The 19,338-nt window shown below is 35.7% G+C and overlaps 1 protein-coding gene across 1 annotated transcript in view; it reads right to left on the bottom strand.

The window, feature by feature from the left end:
- snx29 (sorting nexin 29) overlaps positions 1-19,338 on the bottom strand; it is a 144,067-nt gene that overhangs the window by 87,739 nt on the left and 36,990 nt on the right. The window contains exon 15 of the mRNA XM_016490979.1: positions 4,688-4,794. Coding sequence (XP_016346465.1) covers positions 4,688-4,794 — 107 coding nt within the window. The remainder of the gene's footprint in view (positions 1-4,687; positions 4,795-19,338) is intronic.

The raw sequence follows: 19,338 nt of genomic DNA, 5'->3' as shown, positions 1-19,338 counted from the left end.
TTCACAAGAAAAAACATTTAAATATGTAATTTTGATGATCAAAGATAAGTTTAAGGGATAAAATATTTGACTACAGGGGGACTTTAAGAAAATAAGGGACAGAATAAGGGATGATCCAAATATTTGTACTGTACAATAATGTAGGCCTATATCTGCCTGCAGTTAAAAAGTTCTCAGAAATAAACGCATTTGTTTTGCTTAACACATTTATGTACAATTATTCTAAAAAAAAAATGTAATGTCATACAAAAAATTAAGTGAATTTTACCATTATAGAATTGTGACTTTACAAGGATGTAGTAATTTAGGAGGTGAAAATACTGTGAAATTACAAATGGAATGGAATTTGAAAGCATAACAACTGAAGGTCTATGAAACGTCAGTCAATAAAGCATTTTTTTAAACAATGGCACTTAAAGTTTTGAACTAAAATACTGTTTCAACCATATAGCCTGTGTATGAATAAAAATGCATACTTTTCAATGAAAGAACACTTAGAGTGTAGGTTGCTTCTGGTGCTTAGATTTGTACTTCAATATAATGAGGTCCAAGTTTAAGAATAGCCTACACTAGTTTTTTTTTTTCAATGTATTTTTTTCTCTTTCTATTTAACAGCATTAACTTACAATGAAATACGTCTTCGTTCAGGTAGACTGAATGTTTTCCTGCCTTGCTAAATGTTGGGCTCATGATCAATAAGTTGCATTCGCCCAAACTGATTTTGTAAAATCAAAACGCGGACAGTGAACCTGGGTGCAGTTAGTGCGAGTCGCGCTCGCTGTGAAGCGGGAGCAGCCAGCAGAGGATTCCGCTTGGTCTTAAAGCCTTCCTCGAACGCCTAGGTTCACAAATAACAATGATTTTCGCAGAAAGAATGATTAATTATCAATTGAGAATTTGTTATTATTATGGTCTGCTGAAATTAATAATATGGGCTGCGAGAAAATAATAAATAAAAAGAGTAGGGCTGCTGTGAGTGCAGGCAGCATATTTCAACCCAGTAGCATGACAACACACCGGCCCTCACGGCCAAAAAACAGACCGGCCCACCGGGAATCCTCCCGGTGCTCCCGATTAGCCAATCCGGGCCTGGGTCACAGTACTAAAGAATTTTGCTTTCACTGTTCAAGTCAATGGGAACCTAAACTGTTTGGTTAGCAACATTTTTCTCTTTTTGTGTTCAGCAGAAGAAAGAAATGCATACAGGTTTGGAACGACATGAGGGTGAGTAAATGATGACAGAATTTTCATTTTTGTGTGGACTATGCTTTTAATTTGTCAGAGTTTGCCTCTATTGTGCTTTGTCTACCAAAGTATAGTGGCTTTCTTTTCTTAGGGCCCATTTCTAGAGAGTTCATGAGTGTCTTTCGTCCTGATCTTGGAAATACAGGATATAGGCCAGCTTGTTTTTCCAAAAACCTTTCAAACATCTCAGTCCAACAAATTCAATTTATTGTTTGTCCCTGTTCTATGCCAAAGCTGAGAAATATCCCCTTATCCTGAAGCTTAAATTGCAATTTGAAGTAATCGCTCTCATTTTAGCAGGCTTACTTACACTACTATAAATTAAACTTTAAGAAGACCTCATCAACCTTGCAAAGTTTGTTATTCGTATGTAAACGATAATATAATAACGGATCATTATTAAACGCATTTACTTTACTTATACTTCGTTTTAGAAATGTTTTTAGGAACTTGCTTGCATGTATGTCAAACTACCTCCTGCAGTACGTTTCATTTTTTTCCACAGTCCATCTGAGCTCGCAGCAAAACAGGCAGTCTGAACACTTTCTGTGCCTGAAGTCCCACAGGGCCATTAACTGGTGTGTGATATTATTACAACAGCTTCCAAGACAGAGGAAGAGTATTCCACAGTGATAATTTGAAGGAAGACTGGGAGAGGAAGTGTGTGGGTCGCAAAGAGAGAGAGAGAGAGAGAGAGAGAGAAAAGACGCAAGGCTCCTTTGGTGTTACTTCAAAGGAATGATGGCATCCTCAAATCATCTGATGCATTTAAGATGATGTAAGTACACACTTACAGTGCTTCTGGCACACGTGAAACATAGCAGTACACTCGACTGTACGCTCACAGCAGAAACAGACAGTGAAATCAGTCATTTAAACAGCCTTATAGATGTACATGTAGGTCTTTACAGTATATCATTTCATGCAATAACTCACAACTGCAGTTGAGATCCCATTGCTTTTACTTTGTGTAGCAGCAGAACTTATGAATGAAAATATTAATTTAGCCACATAAATACACTACAGATGTAATAAAACTTCCATGTGGTCTATATTCACTGCTGCTCTTGTGGAAACTGAAATAAACATGCTAAATTTGTCACCAGAGAAAAAGTGCAACTCCTTTACATATCTGGGCAGGAGCAAAAAGGGATGCTTGCTTGCCAACCAAAATTAAATAAAGCATTCAGAGCTCTGTATGTAAATTTAAAACTATAAGGAGGCAGCCCTGACACCTAGGCCTGTCACGATAACAACTTTTTGTTGTGCGATATATTGCCACAGAAATAATTGTGATAAGCGATATTATTGTCATTTTAAAGACCATTTTATGTCACTGAATATATAATCATAATGTAACAGCATAATAATGCAAGAAGGCCTACACACTTCCAAATGACAACAAACTTTTAATTTTTAAGAATATTTAGATCATGGAAATTAAGTATCAAAATATTAGATACCTTAAAAAACGTGTATAAATAGTAAATAAACATTTTCTAACAAAAAGTGCAAAGTAACAAGTAGAAAAAAAGAAAAACCTGTATGGAGATTTTTCCATCTACAGATTTTTCCCTCACCTTCTCTGTAAATTAAGGGTGAACACTAATGTTGAAAAACACAATCACTACTTAGCAGTCAGATGTCTATATGCGCAAAGGCACAGATCCCTAAACAAAGCCATATCTGCAGATGAAACTTTGTTTGTAGAAGCATTTTTTAAATTTGAACTAGCACCTAATGACTACACCACGTTATGTACGAGAAGCTGCAAAAGACACAGGCGCAAGTGGAATGTACAAAACATGGTGACATTAATTTTTAAGTAAATATAATGGGCGATAAATTGCGTCACCAAAAATGATTGAGGTCCTGTACATATATTGCGCGATAAGTCAATATATTGATTATTGCGACAGGCCTACTGAGACCCATTTTTGAAAAACCCTACTGAGGCAGACGGCTAAGCAAAAGAGCCCATAAATAAATTACATGCTCAAAAATACACACTACTGTAAATACATAAATAAGTTAAAAGATACTCCCCCAAAAACATAAGAAGAATATGAAGTTATTACAGCATAGAGAACTACATATGAATTATTCCTACATCCTCCATTATATATTGTCCAGCCACTTCTGTAGATGTTGGACAAGTCAATATGAGCTCACTGCACGTTTACACCAATACAAGATGTTTCAAAATGTCCCTTTCAAAATGAACCTAGACAGCATATAAAGTATGTAATGTTGAATCTACACATTTCACCTTTAATAGAAATCACACACAAAATGCTGCAAGAAATCTAAATCTAGTCATCACTGACGTTATTGAATCTGTTTGCTGAAATTTGGGATGGTAAATGTAGGGCCCTATGAAATCAGTTATTTTTTTTTTTCTAAATTCCGTTTTTTTTTCTGTTTTAACGGTTAAATTAAATGTTATTAATCAAAAGCATGTCTAATTAATTGAAATCATGTAACTTACACAATTTAACAGCAATTTATTAAAAGTATAACAAAAATTAAATTTTTAAGGCCCTATGTTTTTTTTTTCTCAAATTCATTTCTTTTTTTTTTTTTTTTTTACCAAATTCTGCGTTTTCCATTCATTTTTTCTGGATTCCATTTTAATGGTTTCATTCAATTTTAGTAATCAAAAGCATCTCTATTTAATTGATTTTATTTAAAAAATTATTTATTATTATTATTTTTTCCAGAAATACTCTGTTGTGTATTTTCATTTTTCTGGTAAATAATTTTTATGATAAAAATTATGTTTTAATAATAATTTTATTAGTAGTAGTAGTACTATCATTACATTAAGTAATATATTTCTGTCACAGTCTCTTCAAGTTAAACCAAACTTTTTATTTTGACGGGTTGCTGTGAAGACCTTTTAAGTTTCTTTTTGTAGAAAACGATTTTGTATAACGATAGATTTTCTCAAAAGGTAAAATTTTCTCAAAATGGTAAAATGCTCATAAATGACTCTCGGAGCAGCTCTGGAGATTATGTTCATGTACTCATATACTGAAGCGGCAAAGGCTGAATACACTGCGAGCGTCATGTGCACTTCAGTATGTGTGTAGTAAATTAAACCGTGTGTCTGCGCCATTCATTCACATAGAGACACGTAGAACATGCAAGATTCATATTAAAATAGTATATTTGCAGCTTAATATTCACAGACATTAGTCCATATCGCATTTTCATTTAAGTGTACTGACCTACTTTTGATTTATTCATCCAAATTTTGGCAAATGTGACATTCCACGTTATACAGTAATTTCCATTTTTATGGCCTGATTCCGTGATTCCGTCCGCGTTTTCCACACTGCGGAAATCATAGGGCCCTATAAATGTTGGTTTACATGACATGACATTGAGGTTACAGAAGGAAAGGGCAAGTGCTGCTTGCTTTGGTAGCTCCAGTACTCACCTCGATGAGTTTACGCTCATAGCTGGCAGCCAGTTCCTCTATATCAGCCACAGACCGGTTTTGCGGGGCTGGAGGGAGACCGTCACAATTCCTTTGAATGGTTAATGCTGGGAAAAAATGTAACACACATTAGGAAGTGCAATCAAATGAAAACAATAAAAACAATAAATAAAATAAAATAAAATAAAACATCTAAATATAACACAAAGATTTAAAATGAGGTAATTGTCTAAATGCTAAAATACTTTCTCCCACCCCAGTTTGTTGTGCACAGTCAAACAAAAAGAGTGTAAATGTCGTGACACTTTCAGCTTTCAGTTCCAGCACAACCAATGGCATGAGTTGGGGTGTGTTTGATGAACATAGAAGACGAGGAGCAGAAGTGCAGTATAAGATGTCTGGAAACAATTATTTTTGCATTCTGCAATTTGGTTGCACTAAAAGTGGAGAAATTACACACTTCAGCTTTAAGGCAAATTAGATTCAGAAATTTCATTTATATGATTATGTCTTGTAAATAGAGATGCACCGATTGCAATTTTCTTGGCCGATTCCGTTTTTTTGGAAGTGTGACCTGCCGATACCGATTTTTGCCGATTCCGATTTTCTTTCTAAGAACTATAATTGACAGCATATACAAACAAAAACCTATGCAAATTTCAATGCAAAATTATTTACATAATAAAAGAAATTAAACATTACAATTCCCCCAATCTGGACTAAGCTACAGATTTTCTCTCACTTAAACAACTCTCAAAATAAAGTGCTCTGTGACTGGAAAGAGGAACACATAGTTAACTTAAAATGAGTTGCTGTATGTAACAAAACAGATGTCATTTCCCACTAGGTTTATAAATGGTCATTTTTCCCCTAACCTTATTAAATGTGTCATCTTTCACATCAAATTCTTACTTTGTTTCAATTAATTCAGTTAGAATAATAAGAAACTGTAGAGTTGTTACCATTCAAATGAAATTAGTATTAACAAACTCTATCTTACCACTGCTGAGGAAACAGAAGCTGCATCTGAAGTGGCATTACATGCATTTACACAGGCAGTTTGATGAAGCTGAGGTGCCATAAATGCATTAACACTCCAAAATTTCAAATGCATAAATAATTTTATAAGATTAAAGGCACAACATGTAAGATTTTTTTATTAAAATATCCAAAAACCACTAGAACAGTGTTATATATTTTGCTGACTTGTGTACTTACATTATCCCAAATGTTTCGAAGAATGTTTAAATCCATAGAAATAAGCAATTTTAACTAGTGACACGGACCGTGTCCATAGTGTCATTGTGTCGCCTGCTAATGACGTCATACACCCTCGATTTTCTCGGTTTTGTTTTGTAGAAAACATGGAAACACCAAAGACACTTTAATATGTAATGCGTTTTTTTAGACAGGTGACGACCGCACAGAGTAGCATTATAACAGAACTTTCAAATGTATCTAGAATGATAAAACAGCGCTGCTTTACCGCACATACTCACGACCGGAAGGAGCGGAAGCGGTCGACTGTGGCATAATAAACGCTCCGCTGCTTTCGAGCCACGTGTCACGCTCGTTCAGCGGCCTCGTTTTGCTTCGATGGCTTTCAGCCTCACCCTGCTTCTTACTATGACGTGAGTAAATCATTAGCTCATGAACATGATTTCTGCCCGAGTCCCGTTGGATTGCATCGGCTGTGAGGATGAAGAAGACAACTCCCATGATTCCACACTCCGTCACGGCGTCATCAAACTACGCCTTTTTTGCTTTGTTTGTTTTGAATACGCGCCCTCTAGGGGCAAAAACTTACATATTGTGCCTTTAATGTTTTACATATTTTTTTAAACATACAAATAAATATTGAAAAAATGCAATGATACTTTTAAATATGACTAAACCGCCAGTAGGTGGCGGCAAACGTCTGTTTTAATGAGTGAGTCATTTATTCATTAATTCAACCGATTCATTCAAACGGCTAATTCATTCAGAAACAAGCCTGTCCTTATGAATGGGCCACTGAATCATTGACTCACTCGATTAATTAAAAAATGTGGATTAATTCAGTAACAAAACACCGCTGTGTTGCTCGGAGACACACAACAGTCCAGAAACGAGGCAAGTGACTGTCCTTATGAATGGGCCACTAAATCATTGACTCACTCGATTCATTCAAAAACGTGGATTCATTCAGTAATGAAACACCGCTGTGTGTTGCTCGGAGACACAAAACAGTCCTGCTGTGGCTTTGATCGGAACTATTTTCGTCAGCAAATTGAGCAAAAACAGTCAATATTTAAAGTCACTTAAATATATTTAAAGTCACTTAATTTTAACTTCTTGTTTATTGAAATACTATTGTATAAAATCAGTGTCACATTGCAATCGTGTTAATATTGATATTCGGGGAAACATCATGGCCATATAATGTTGCTTACCTAAATCATATTTTGTAAATATCTTTTTTTTTTCTACCGCAATATGCATCTATAAATTTCTGTGAGTTACTTTGTGTGTGCAGTCTCTCTCACACGCTCACTCAGGCTGTGCACGCCTCATCTGGCACGACATAAATACATTATCAGTCGCCGTTTACACTGAATGCAATTAAAATTAGAATCATTCTCACGCGAAACGACACGTTTACACTCGACTGTGAGTGTATGCGTGGCTGTGACGTCATTGCCGGTGTACCGACGAAACATGCTACCTATCAGATTGTGCTACCAAAAATAGATTTACATTATTTTAAGGGAAAGTTTAGGGTAGGGGTAGGTATGGACATTAAAAAAAGCCTCAAACCACATGAATAAGATGCTGGTAGCACAATCTGATAGGTAGCATTTTTCGCTATCGATTTGTGCTACCTATCTTTTTAATGGGAGGTAGCACAATCTGAGTGGGTAACACAAATCATCAGAACACCGGCACCGCTGGCAATAAAAGGATCGGCTTGGAATCGGCAAGACGTGAGACTGACCGGCCGGCCACCGTGCATCTCTCTACTTGTAAAAGTTTGGGAAAAACAATAAAATTTGAGATGCTTGTTTGTTCACACCAGCAAACTTGGGCTTCCTCCAGTGCTGCGGAGCTATAGCCTTTAATTCCGGTGTAATCTAGTTTCAGTTGAGCCGCCTGTGACGGCTAAGATCCGCTGAGTTCATAAGCAGCAGAACAGAATCTTTTACCAATTGAAAACTCAATTAAAATCTGCAACTTTTCACAGCACAAATGTTGCTTTAGGCACCACAGGACAGCAGAGAGGAAAGCAATAAGAACATAAACACAACCTGGACCTGGCCGACTTTCAACTGAACAGCTGTTAGACTCTCTTATTTCTTAATTCAAATTCTCAAAGGAGAAAGAAATCCAGATATTTCCAGGGCAGAAACAAAATTACATGAAAAAAGTTTGTTTTTGTTTTTTTTTGTGAAAAGCCAAAAGATGTTTTTGACGAATAGAGGATGTAAAAGTCACAAATTGACTGTCACTGGTGTTCTTAGTCGGGGCAGAAGCAATTTTGCATGCTAAAAGCCTAGTGTCACCACATCTTAACACCAATTGGCTGATAAAGTGTGGCTGGATCATCAGAATGGTGGAAATACGCACACAAAGGGTCCAGAGGGCACAAATCTGCTGGGGTAAAAATGATGGCGACGAGGAGGTGGTGCTCAGCTGAAAAGTTTGTCATAAAGCCTAGAATAAGTCTATGGAGTACAAGTCAACAATCCTGAACTGTATCAGCTCACCCGCACACAGCCGCCCGCCACTTCAGCGCTGAATCTTATCAGTGCTCTGCCAATAGTCTATGCGTTCCACTAACTCACACACCACTACTGTCAGCAAGAGTGGACTGCACTCAAATTAGAGCTCAACCTTGATTTCAGTCCACCACAGTCATGCAAGAATGTATTAATAATAAATACATTTATATATAATTGTTGAGTGTGAAGTTTATCACACTGTGGGCAATAGGGCATCTATACACAAGCGTTAAGCTGTGTCAGAGAATTAAAAAAAATATATTTAGACATGCCACAGCAGTTTTACATCATATATGGGGGCCAAAATGTGACATTCAATAATCAATTGAGTAATTAAGAAAAAAGTCAACTGAGAAATAAATAAATGAATTGAAGAACTGATGCATCATTTCAATGATAAATTTAAAAAAGTAGATACATTTATCCACACTAGACTTTGATTGTACAATCAAAACAATACAAATGAATCAAAATAATAAATAAAAATGCAAAACAATAAGTTTAACAATTACCAATAGAAATAATAATAAAAAATTAAAATGGTTTTAATTTGTGACCATAAAGTGACTGATAAATGGATTATTTATTTATTTAGATTCTCAAACTCTCTATTAACGATTTCATTACAAGGCAGCAATCTACTGTCAATCACTGCACTGATGTAATATAAGCTGACATTTGTTGAGACCATTTCATGTGTAAGGCTTAAAAAACTATTTGGGTCTTCATGATCATAAAACAGGTTATACAATTTGTAAAATGTAACAGCAGATGAGATCTGTGTGTCTAAGTAAGGGTAATTTATGTTAAAGCAAAAGTTATATTTATATTTTTAATCCTATTTCTGTCAAAAATGTTCTTCGAGAGCTTTCATCTCAAGAAACCGGAAAGAAAAAAAGTAAGTCTTACAAGTCTACTATGCAAGTGAATGAACGTAGGTTTGACAGACATATGCAAAGTTAGTGTCTGTTTACGTGCTCAAGGAAAAAAAGAAAAGAAAAAAATGAAGAGAGTTAATGAGAGTGTTGATCAAAGTAATCTCCATTCATTTTCCCATCATGCAGCAGTTGCTTCCTGAGAGACAGCTTGAGATAACAACAGCGTATCATTCCATCAGCGAGCGATCTCTACTAAGTACAGGACACAGTCAATTTGACGCCCAGACGTGAAATTGCATACCAAACACCCATCGCACCTTAGAGGGCACACGCAAAGGGTTCTGAAGAGCAAGTTTGCTTATAATCTTCCAACTTACACATCTGAACTCCTCATTCCTCCATCAACATCTGACCTCAATCAGACTTGAGAAATTAGCCAACAATAAGTGATTTAAAAGACAGAGGAGGCACAGACTGAGTTGTTCTGCTTTTCACTTTGATGTAGGGACCTCAATGATTTCATCCTGTGCATGTTTCAGTAAAGGTACTCTACTGGGTTCATCTTTTTTGTGCAGTTTTGAGTTTGTCATGGCCATTGTTACCATTTTCCCCCCTGTACTTCACTATTTTTATATCACAAAATAAAATCGTTGAGGCAATTTCTAAATCTAAATATGACGCAAACTGCTGTATCACTAGGTGCTTTTTCTGCATCAAAGAAAGGGCATTTGCTGTGTAATCAGGCCTTTGAATAAAGAGCAGGCATCTGAAATTTATAATACATCAATGAATGAGTAAACAATGATAAAACTAAAGTCACATATCTTTATACAGAAAGTGATAAGCAAGACTAACAGGAAAGAAGTCGGAGATGGTTCTCTGGCAGGTGTTGAAAAACTATGTGTGTGTTTGTGTGTGTGTGTGTGTTACCTTCCAACAAGACAATGACCCTAATCACACAGCTAAAATAACGAAGGAGTGGCTTCACAACAACTCTGTGACTGTTCTTGAATGGCCCAGCCAGAGCCCTGACTTAAACCCAATTGAGCATCTCTGGAGAGACCTAAAAATGGCTGTCCAACAACGTTTACCATCCAACCTGACAGAACTGGAGAGGATCTGCAAGGAGGAATGGCAGAGGATCCCCAAATCCAGGTGTGAAAAACTTGTTGCATCTTTCCCAAAAAGACTCATGGCTGTATTAGATCAAAAGGGTGCTTCTACTAAATACTGAGCAAAGGGTCTGAATACTTAGGACCATGTGATATTTCAGTTTTTCTTTTTTAATAAATCTGCAAAAATGTCAACGATTCTGTGTTTTTCTGTCAATATGGGGTGCTGTGTGTACATTAATGAGGAAAAAAAATTAACTGAAATGATTTTAGCAAATGGCTGCAATATAACAAAGAGTGAAAAATTTAAGGGGGTCTGAATACTTTCCGTACCCACTGTATATATAGCTTAGCTGTGATTCGGCCGCAGGCAAAATCATTTATATCGAATATTTATATCCAACATTTTAATTTTTGATTTAAATTTTAATTTAAGAAATTAAAAGAGAGATTACTAAGCAACATGGTAATGCTATGCCTTACAATTTTTCATAAGGAGATGAAAAGCAGCCAGTGTTTGATCAAGGAATCCATTTTTTTAGCAATACGTTTAAAATAACCAGGCCTGATTTAGCTTGTAATCTGCCAATGGCTTTCTTGCAAGAATCCTCTTGTTTTTCTGGATCGGTAAGAGGAAAATATGCAATGAATGAAACAAAAATAACCTTGTTTCTGGTAAAAATCAAACAAACTGATGTATTTACAAATTGATCTTCGAGAAAGCTTAATCATTTGCATAAACATGACCATCTATATATCTCAGAGTCAGCATGTCTAATGGAGTACATAATACAGAACAAACTTCAGTTTTGTTATTCTAAAGTGTACAGCACCAGTAAAAATCTTCTAAAACATTAGGAAGAGGACTACATTATATCACCCTCGATTTCCCACTTGACTTCACATATAGTTGTACTGTTCCTTAATATCAATTTAAAAGTGTATACTTAATCTGTGTGTGTGGGTTAGAAATAAAATCCTCATTATTCACATTAAGATCAAAGCTATTAGCTTAAGAAACTTGACCTGATAACGTCGTCTGAACTGAAAACATGGAACCAGCCTTGTTGTGGCTCATTAATTGTGAAATTCTGAAAACATCACGGGCTAGAAGCCATAATGAGGATTCAAATCATCCTCCCCTACCCTTCAGTGGCCTTAATATAACCCATGAATGACACATTCACTGATGGCCAGTTATTAGAGTCGCCACAAACGCCGTCTCACCTTGAAAGTAGACTCGAGGTAGACAGAGTGGCCCTAAACCAGTGCTTTTGGGTCATTTAGCTCATCCTGTGTAGCTTAAGTGAGAGGGCTGGTGGGGATGCTTGTTTTTATTAGTGGAAAGCTACATTACTGGACACTCAACGATCTAGTTCCAGTCAGTATAATTGACTGCCATTTCTAAAAGTCAATCTAATTGCTTTTTCGTTATTGTGTTAATAGTCCTGACAAGCGGTAAAGGGAAATCCCTCTCCCCATGAGAGGTTCCAGAGCCTACAGACGATTAATTTGCCTCTTCAACATAATTAAATGCACCGTGGCTGATAAACTGAGATGACTAATGACAAATGTTAAAGTAGGTCAAATCAATTATTTCAACATCCAGCCACCAAAAAAAAACAAAAAAAAACAAAGGGGAAAAAGCAGCATTCAAGCAGTCTCAAGAGGCAACATTAGACAAGTTCTTCAATGTGGTGGGGGAGTCCTACACAACGTCTGAATACTAATCATGGCATCATGCCTGGATAGTTTTTTTGTTTACATCTGTCAGCCCCAAGGACTGATGAGAAAAAGAGAATGTGGGAATATACTATGATTCTTCCAAGAGACATTGCCATCATGGTTTGGTTATAATACAGTGATAATGTATAAAATGATTGAATTGAGAATATTCTCTGGAAATGTTTTTTAAAAGGATGCTGTGTGGGTATCCAGCACAACATTCAATTCAATTCAATTCAAGTTTATCTGTATAGAGCTTTTCACGATGCAAATCATTGCAAAGCAGCTTTACAGAAAATTAAAGTTTCTACATTATATTTAGTAATAGCTTATCAGTGGTGACTATTTCAAGTTGATGTCCATATGGCAGAAATGTACGGTAAAAATCAAGCAGTTAGTTAATGACATGTAATCAAACAGACAGTGAACACTATTAACAGCAATGATTATATGTTGCGATCAAACTTATAGCAAAATTTGGTAGTTTTGTATGTTCTCATACATCACAACATCACCCTTGTTCGTTGCTCAATTTTATACAATAAGGGCTAAAAAAATTGTAAATTTAATTTTCATTCTTCGCTTAGGGTTAAAAAGAACTTTGAAAGACCTGAGCAGAAGTATACTGTTAGCGAACGCCTCGAGGTCGTCCATGCTGCTGGGACATACATTTAGTTGAATATTTAAATATGTGATGTGCACTTTCCTCTCAAAAATAAAATAAACTATAAAGCTGGCTTTAGCAAGCTTGTTCAAACTCCTGAACAGACGCCAATTACATTTGTTTTGGCTTGATTTTGTTCAAAATTAAGTTAAACCAATTTGATTCATTATTTTTGTTTGAAGTATATCGGGACCTTAAATAACAATCCAGGCTCACTGGAATATACATCACTAGCTGGATTTCCATCCAAATTTGCGAATTTCATTTATGTGCAAAATTGGAATATCGCATAAAACATTTGTGAGTCAAAGAGAACAAATTATCACTTCCTAATAAATAGACACTAAATATCACTAAGAAAAGTAGGAGAAGACACTGAATATAATAATTTTCATTGCTTGCGCCTCAGAGCAAGCAGATGAAACACAATACATGCGGTCATTGCTTTCAGAGGTGGATGCCTGCTGTTTGGGAACGCAGTCGTATAAGACGGTTCTGGGAGGCAATTATACAGAAATACTTTGACGACTTTGCTCAGGCATTTCAGAATGACCATAACAACATTTCAGATGCTGTGCAAAGAGATCAGTCCGCTGGTTAGTCAAGTTATGCCGTCATATAGCGCAAAGTCACATGACTTATTTGATGCGCATGGAGGAATTTATTAGACAAATGCGTTTCCATCTCCCATTATTGGCATTAACCCTTTTTCGCACAAGTCAAAATCCACCTCGAGCGAGCGTAAAAACTATTTTACGAATTAAAGGATTTTTTCCCCCGTAATTTCCATCACTCGTTTCTGATGCAATACTTCAAAATGCGCATAAAAACACGGTGATGGAAACATAGCTAGTGTGGCGACATTTTTGCAAAATAATATTACATTGCTTCTTGCGCATTTTGCAACACTTTCAAAGTAAAATGTCCAGTGAGTGTCCCTAAAACTGCGTTCAGTTTTATCCAAAACAAGATTAATGTGAATCTGGCAATGTTTTATTACGTTGATTGTTGTACATATTGCGCCAGTTCAGAAATCAACGAGTGACGCTAAAAATGCTCAACAACATTTGAAAATAATGTACCACCTACACTAAACCCTACCCTAAACCTAACCCATAGTGAGAACAAAAGCAAACACGAGATAAAAACGCATTTGCTGAAGCAACCATATTGCAAGTGTACCAGATGAGCTACCGAGCAAGTTTCCTGCATTAGTAAAGTTATACATATGAAGCTGGTAATGTGATGTAGACATGAAAATATATTAGGTTATAAACCATGTATTAAGGTTTAACATTTTGAGGTCATAGAATAGCATGTGCAAGGGACCACACAAAAATAAATAAATGTGACCTGTGCTGGCAAAATGAGTCGCAATGAGCAAATTTTCAAAAATTAGTTCTTTTTATTTTCACAATCTCCATTAAAACCCTTCAAAATGGTGTATGATTTGTTGGAATCGACCAAAAACCGATGTTTGAAGTTGATGGAGTCAAAGTCAATTTTGAGAAAAATCGAGTTTAAGTTTTCTGAAGGTTCCAAAGCAAAATCACCTAGCAATGTTGTATCTTTTCCTCCACTTCTTTTCTTAATAATAATGACTATATTAATAATCACAATATAGCTTTTTTATTTTATCTTTGTTATTTAAAATTAGAACAAAGACGCAAATAAACAGTAACAAATATAATATAACAAAGAAACAAATTAATTAGTGCATAACTTTTTTCATCTTGCATCTAAACAGAAGCATTCAAGAAAGAAAAACAATTAGGCTAATCAAATGTCATGTAATCAAATGTATTCATTACAAATAAACTGATTATTAAAACTACAATAGCAGTTCGAGTGATTCCCTCTTTTCTTTTATTGTTAGATTAACATTAATGAGACAGACGGTCTATATATTAAGACCTACTGTAATGCACGGATCCAATATAACATTACACGTCAGATGTTTTTCCCCAACAGTTAACCAAATGTTCACTTATTGTTCGTCTTTATTCACACACTTCGGATGTGTCAGTCAGTTCGAGCGTTTTGTTTATATCAGCATGGGATTGAACATCACATTTCACTGGTTAAGACTCATGCCATTGAGATTTTGCTATGACAAAGCTGGAACCAAAATTGACATTTTTCACTTTTATTTATTTTTTTTGCCTGTAGCTCAAAATTAGCTAATTTTTCCAGCACAGGTCACAAATATTTAATAATCAATCAATTAATTAATCTGCACCAATAATCATAATTTGTGTTGAAAGGAATAAAAGGTGTTCCTTTAGTGTTAATTTCAGCTGGAAACTGGATTAAGTTGTGTGCATATACATTTTTGGAGTTTTGCAGAAATGAAGGAAGAGGCATATATTTTACATATTACATATAAAAACTAACTACATATAATATCAAAACATTTATATAACTACTAAACTATAAAATTTTAAAAAGCCCAAACAAAAAAGACAAATATTTAAAATGTACTATTTTCAGTCAACTATTTACACTCTGTTTGGTACTGGGAATGATAAATAACATACAGAAAATTAAATTAGGGACTTTCTATTAGATTAAAAAATTAATCAAAGAAACAATCAACAAAGGATTAATTATCAATACAATCATCACCAATAAATAATCAATAATAATAATTTGAGGAAATAATAATTTATTTTTTCCTCAAAAACTGCTGATTTATTTGGAGAACATGCAGAGAATCTTGAGTATTCTGGAATCAAAACATGAATCATGGTTCATTAACTTACAAATATTCATAATATTATAAATATATTATTAAGGAATATCAACAAATTCCCAGTTTCTGTTAATAAAAAAAGCTTGAAAACAAGCAACACTGACATAATTACAGCAGAAATACCAAAGGAAATATCTTTGGACAATAGGAGGCTTTTGAATCAAAAAGTTTGAGAACTGCTGCACCACACCAATCATTGCAGCCCTAAATAATAAAATGCAGAGAACTGAGCCAAATTTTGCATTTGATTAGTATATTAATCACTTCCTTTAATCATTCAAAAATGGCAATTGGGGTGTGCATAAAGCCCTGATATCCCCATCTGTTCATAAAAAGACAGGAGGTTGGGTGTCTGTGACGTGGCCACACGCAAAAGTCCTCTCCTGCCCCCCGCTACTCTTCTTTTCAAATTGCTGATAAGAGAAAGCTTTTCATTTCATATCAAATGAGATGTGCTCTGTTCCTGATAGAGAGGGAATTAAAAACCAAGCGGCAGGAGGGCAAAATAGAAGAATCGCCATCTCTGTATGCCATTAGCAAGTGTAATTTAGACATTTCCTATTTTGAGGTTTGGGAAAGAGTGCAGAGGAGGCCATATCTTGGTTGGCAGAGGGGCCCAGTGCTAGTCTGATGCTATCATGCTCTATTATGAGAGCTAGCTGCCTGACACTGGCTACGATACTCCTCACACCCCTGCATTCATCAGCAGGGACACAAGAGCACGTTCCTCTGGAGGGAGCTGAAATGAATCGCGCTGGAGAGGCCATCAGTGCGCCACCTCTGACCCACAGTAATATATGATAAGCAGAGGACAGCTCCATCTCAGTCCCCGGGGGATTCAGAGGCGGCTGGCTACAGGTTATGAGATACGAATTAATCTCAACTCACATGCATCCAAAACAGCTGTACACACTGGACACAGCACAGCATAGAGGAATTTACAACATGGGCTAATCGATTACAGTGATTATAACAAATTAAAATAACTCTTTTCTATTTGAATATATAATATTTAAAACGTAATTTATTCTTGTGATGGCAAAGCTGAATTTTCAGCAGCCATTAGTCCGGTCTTCAGTGTCTTTTGTAACATTATAAATCTCTTTATTGTCACTTTTGATTAATTTAAAGTGCCCCTATTATGCCATTTTTAAGGTTGCTAATATTGTTTTATGAGTCTCCTAAAACAGGTTTACATGCATGCAAGGTCAAAAAACACATTCGTTTTCTCAAAAAATAGATTTAATTTTACCTCATTTCTAAATTATTCGTAAACGACTCGTGCGAAGCAGTTCAAAGAATCAGTCTCTCTAAACCCCTCCTTTCCGTGAGCCCTCACTGCTGTGATTGGTCAGATGGCGCAGTCCTTTGTGATTGGTCCAGAGCCGTAGAGAGATTGGCTCTGGATTGGTCTACCGCGTACAGCGCGTGTCGGAAACGAAACGCCCATTGCCATGACGGAATGACAGCCCTGGAGACTTGTCATACAAAAGATGGTATCGATTGTACGTTCCCAATTCGAGCCGGAGTCTGATGATGAAACGGTTGAACTGGCTGATCGATGTTAACCACACGGAAATTTTACTGTTTGTGGGCGGGCAAGTTGGCGACGTAGAACGTGGGCAGACATTATGCAAATGTGTTACTTCGTGACGTAGAACCGTAACAGAATAAGATTCGAATTCCTGACAACTCTTTTAAGCGATTGCGAGCCGACTCTTTTTTTTTTTTTGACAGACAATAACTTTATTTATCGTGCACTGTCGGCTTCACATCTTTGCAGATAATTTATGTTCACATACAGCTACATGACAATAATATTCGAAAAGGCACAACAGGGGCACTTTAATGCTGAATAAATGTGTTAAAAAAATCTTACTGACCCTGAATGGTATTGATAGTGAACATTGCCTCCAAATGCAGGAGGTACTATTACATTTTGAAGTGGGGGCAACATTTCTTCAAAGAATCTGTGGGAGCTCTGACAAAGACAAACCCATTGTTCCAAGAAAACGATCAAGGATTTTTTTTCCTGCCCCAAAAAATGTTAAAGAAGCTTCTTCAGCCTTTCAAATTTTGGGAACTGCAAGGAGGAAGCAGCAACATTTCATATTTCCCTGTAGCACTGACGGATGGTACTGTGTTTGGAATAATAATGTGCTAGTTTGATCAGTCCAATTTTTTTAACTTTTTTTTTTTCCTTTCAAGAATTTAACATTGTTTCTTAAAAAAAAAAAGAAAGAAAAACCACAGTGTTGATGAAAACCACAATTGTTTCACTATATTAAAAACATTAAATATTTATTTGCTAGTTTATGGATATTTTAAGAAAATGCAAATATGCAGCAAAATAAGACTCCATAATGGGATAATTTGTGCATTATTAAAAAGGTCATTGCATAAATAATAATAAACATTTATGTTTATTTTTTTATTTTATTATATTTTATTTTGAAATATAATTCATAATCCCTAATGGCTTCATTTAGACTTAACACAGGGCAAGTCGTGTCACTGGACCACTTTTTTAAAGTTGCATTTCCATTATCTTACGTTATAGATGCTTCTGCTTTTCATCAAACAGTTTTTATTTCTCTCCCACATTTCCCTTGACTATAGTACTTTTTTTTTTTTTTTAAATACCCCACTCCCCCGTTTAGTGAGCAATTTCATAAACATCTAGTAGGGTTAAACATAGTGATCAAGAAACCCATTAAAGGACGGGCTGTAATTACTGAACGGCTGGTGTCTCCCCTGGAGCAAATGACAGTCAGAGTGTAAATCACAGTGACCACAATCAAGGACAGAATTTACAAGAAGTATTTCTCCATTCCAACAGGCATTAAATACGATGCTGTGGGCTTTTTCATCTTGTGCAACCTGAACTGAGACACCAGCATATTCAAAAATGACACCTTCACTAACCAAATCTGATCTCAAATACCCGCCGCACAAGCATCCACCTCACTTCTAATTTCCAAGCAACTCAACGCAATTTAAATTCCACAATCATGTTCAATCAAAGGTGTCATGTAGCCATTATTTTCCCCGGCCTTACTTAGAATATTGATTAAACTAATAAAAACAAAACTCCCTTGTCTTGTCAGCAAATTATTTTCCTATTGTTGAAAAATAATGCCAAAATGAGTCAGAGAACATCTTCCACTATCCATTAAAAACATTTCCTGACAGCAGATGGCAGAGTGATTTTCCATCTTTAAATCGTTATGTTTAAAGGACTGCAAGGTTACTACAAAACAACTCCTGAGGAAGATGTTATTCTGTGCAATTTCCCTGAGAATCACGTTCTCCCTGTGGGCAGATTACAGTCCATCCACACTAGGATGAGCTGTAAACGCATAGCTGCTCATTTCTCCGAGCATCTTTATGTGACAAATCTAAATATCCAGAGGCTCTCAGCACTGAACAGTCAAATCCAAAAAAATCATCTTTTTTTTAAATTACGAGGCCTATGACATTATGACTCCATATGTCATGCACATTTTTGATGCAGATTAATGTCTGCAACACAAAACAATTCAAGGGATAGTTCACCCGAAAATGAACATTTTGTCATTATTTACTCCAAACAGTATGCTGCATTTAAAAAAAAAAAGGTCTACAATGCTTCAATAAATAAATATTTATATAAATAATGAATAAATAACTTTCTATAAAAAATAATGCCCTTCCCATGAAGCATTTGGTGCCAGGTTAAAAGTTATACAACCAAATTGAAAATTCACCCAGATAAAACAATCA

Source organism: Sinocyclocheilus anshuiensis, unplaced genomic scaffold (assembly GCF_001515605.1).
Source record: "Sinocyclocheilus anshuiensis isolate Anshui unplaced genomic scaffold, SAMN03320099.WGS_v1.1 scaffold726, whole genome shotgun sequence".
NCBI lineage: Eukaryota > Metazoa > Chordata > Actinopteri > Cypriniformes > Cyprinidae > Sinocyclocheilus > Sinocyclocheilus anshuiensis.
This window is presented reverse-complemented; position numbering and strand designations above follow the sequence as displayed.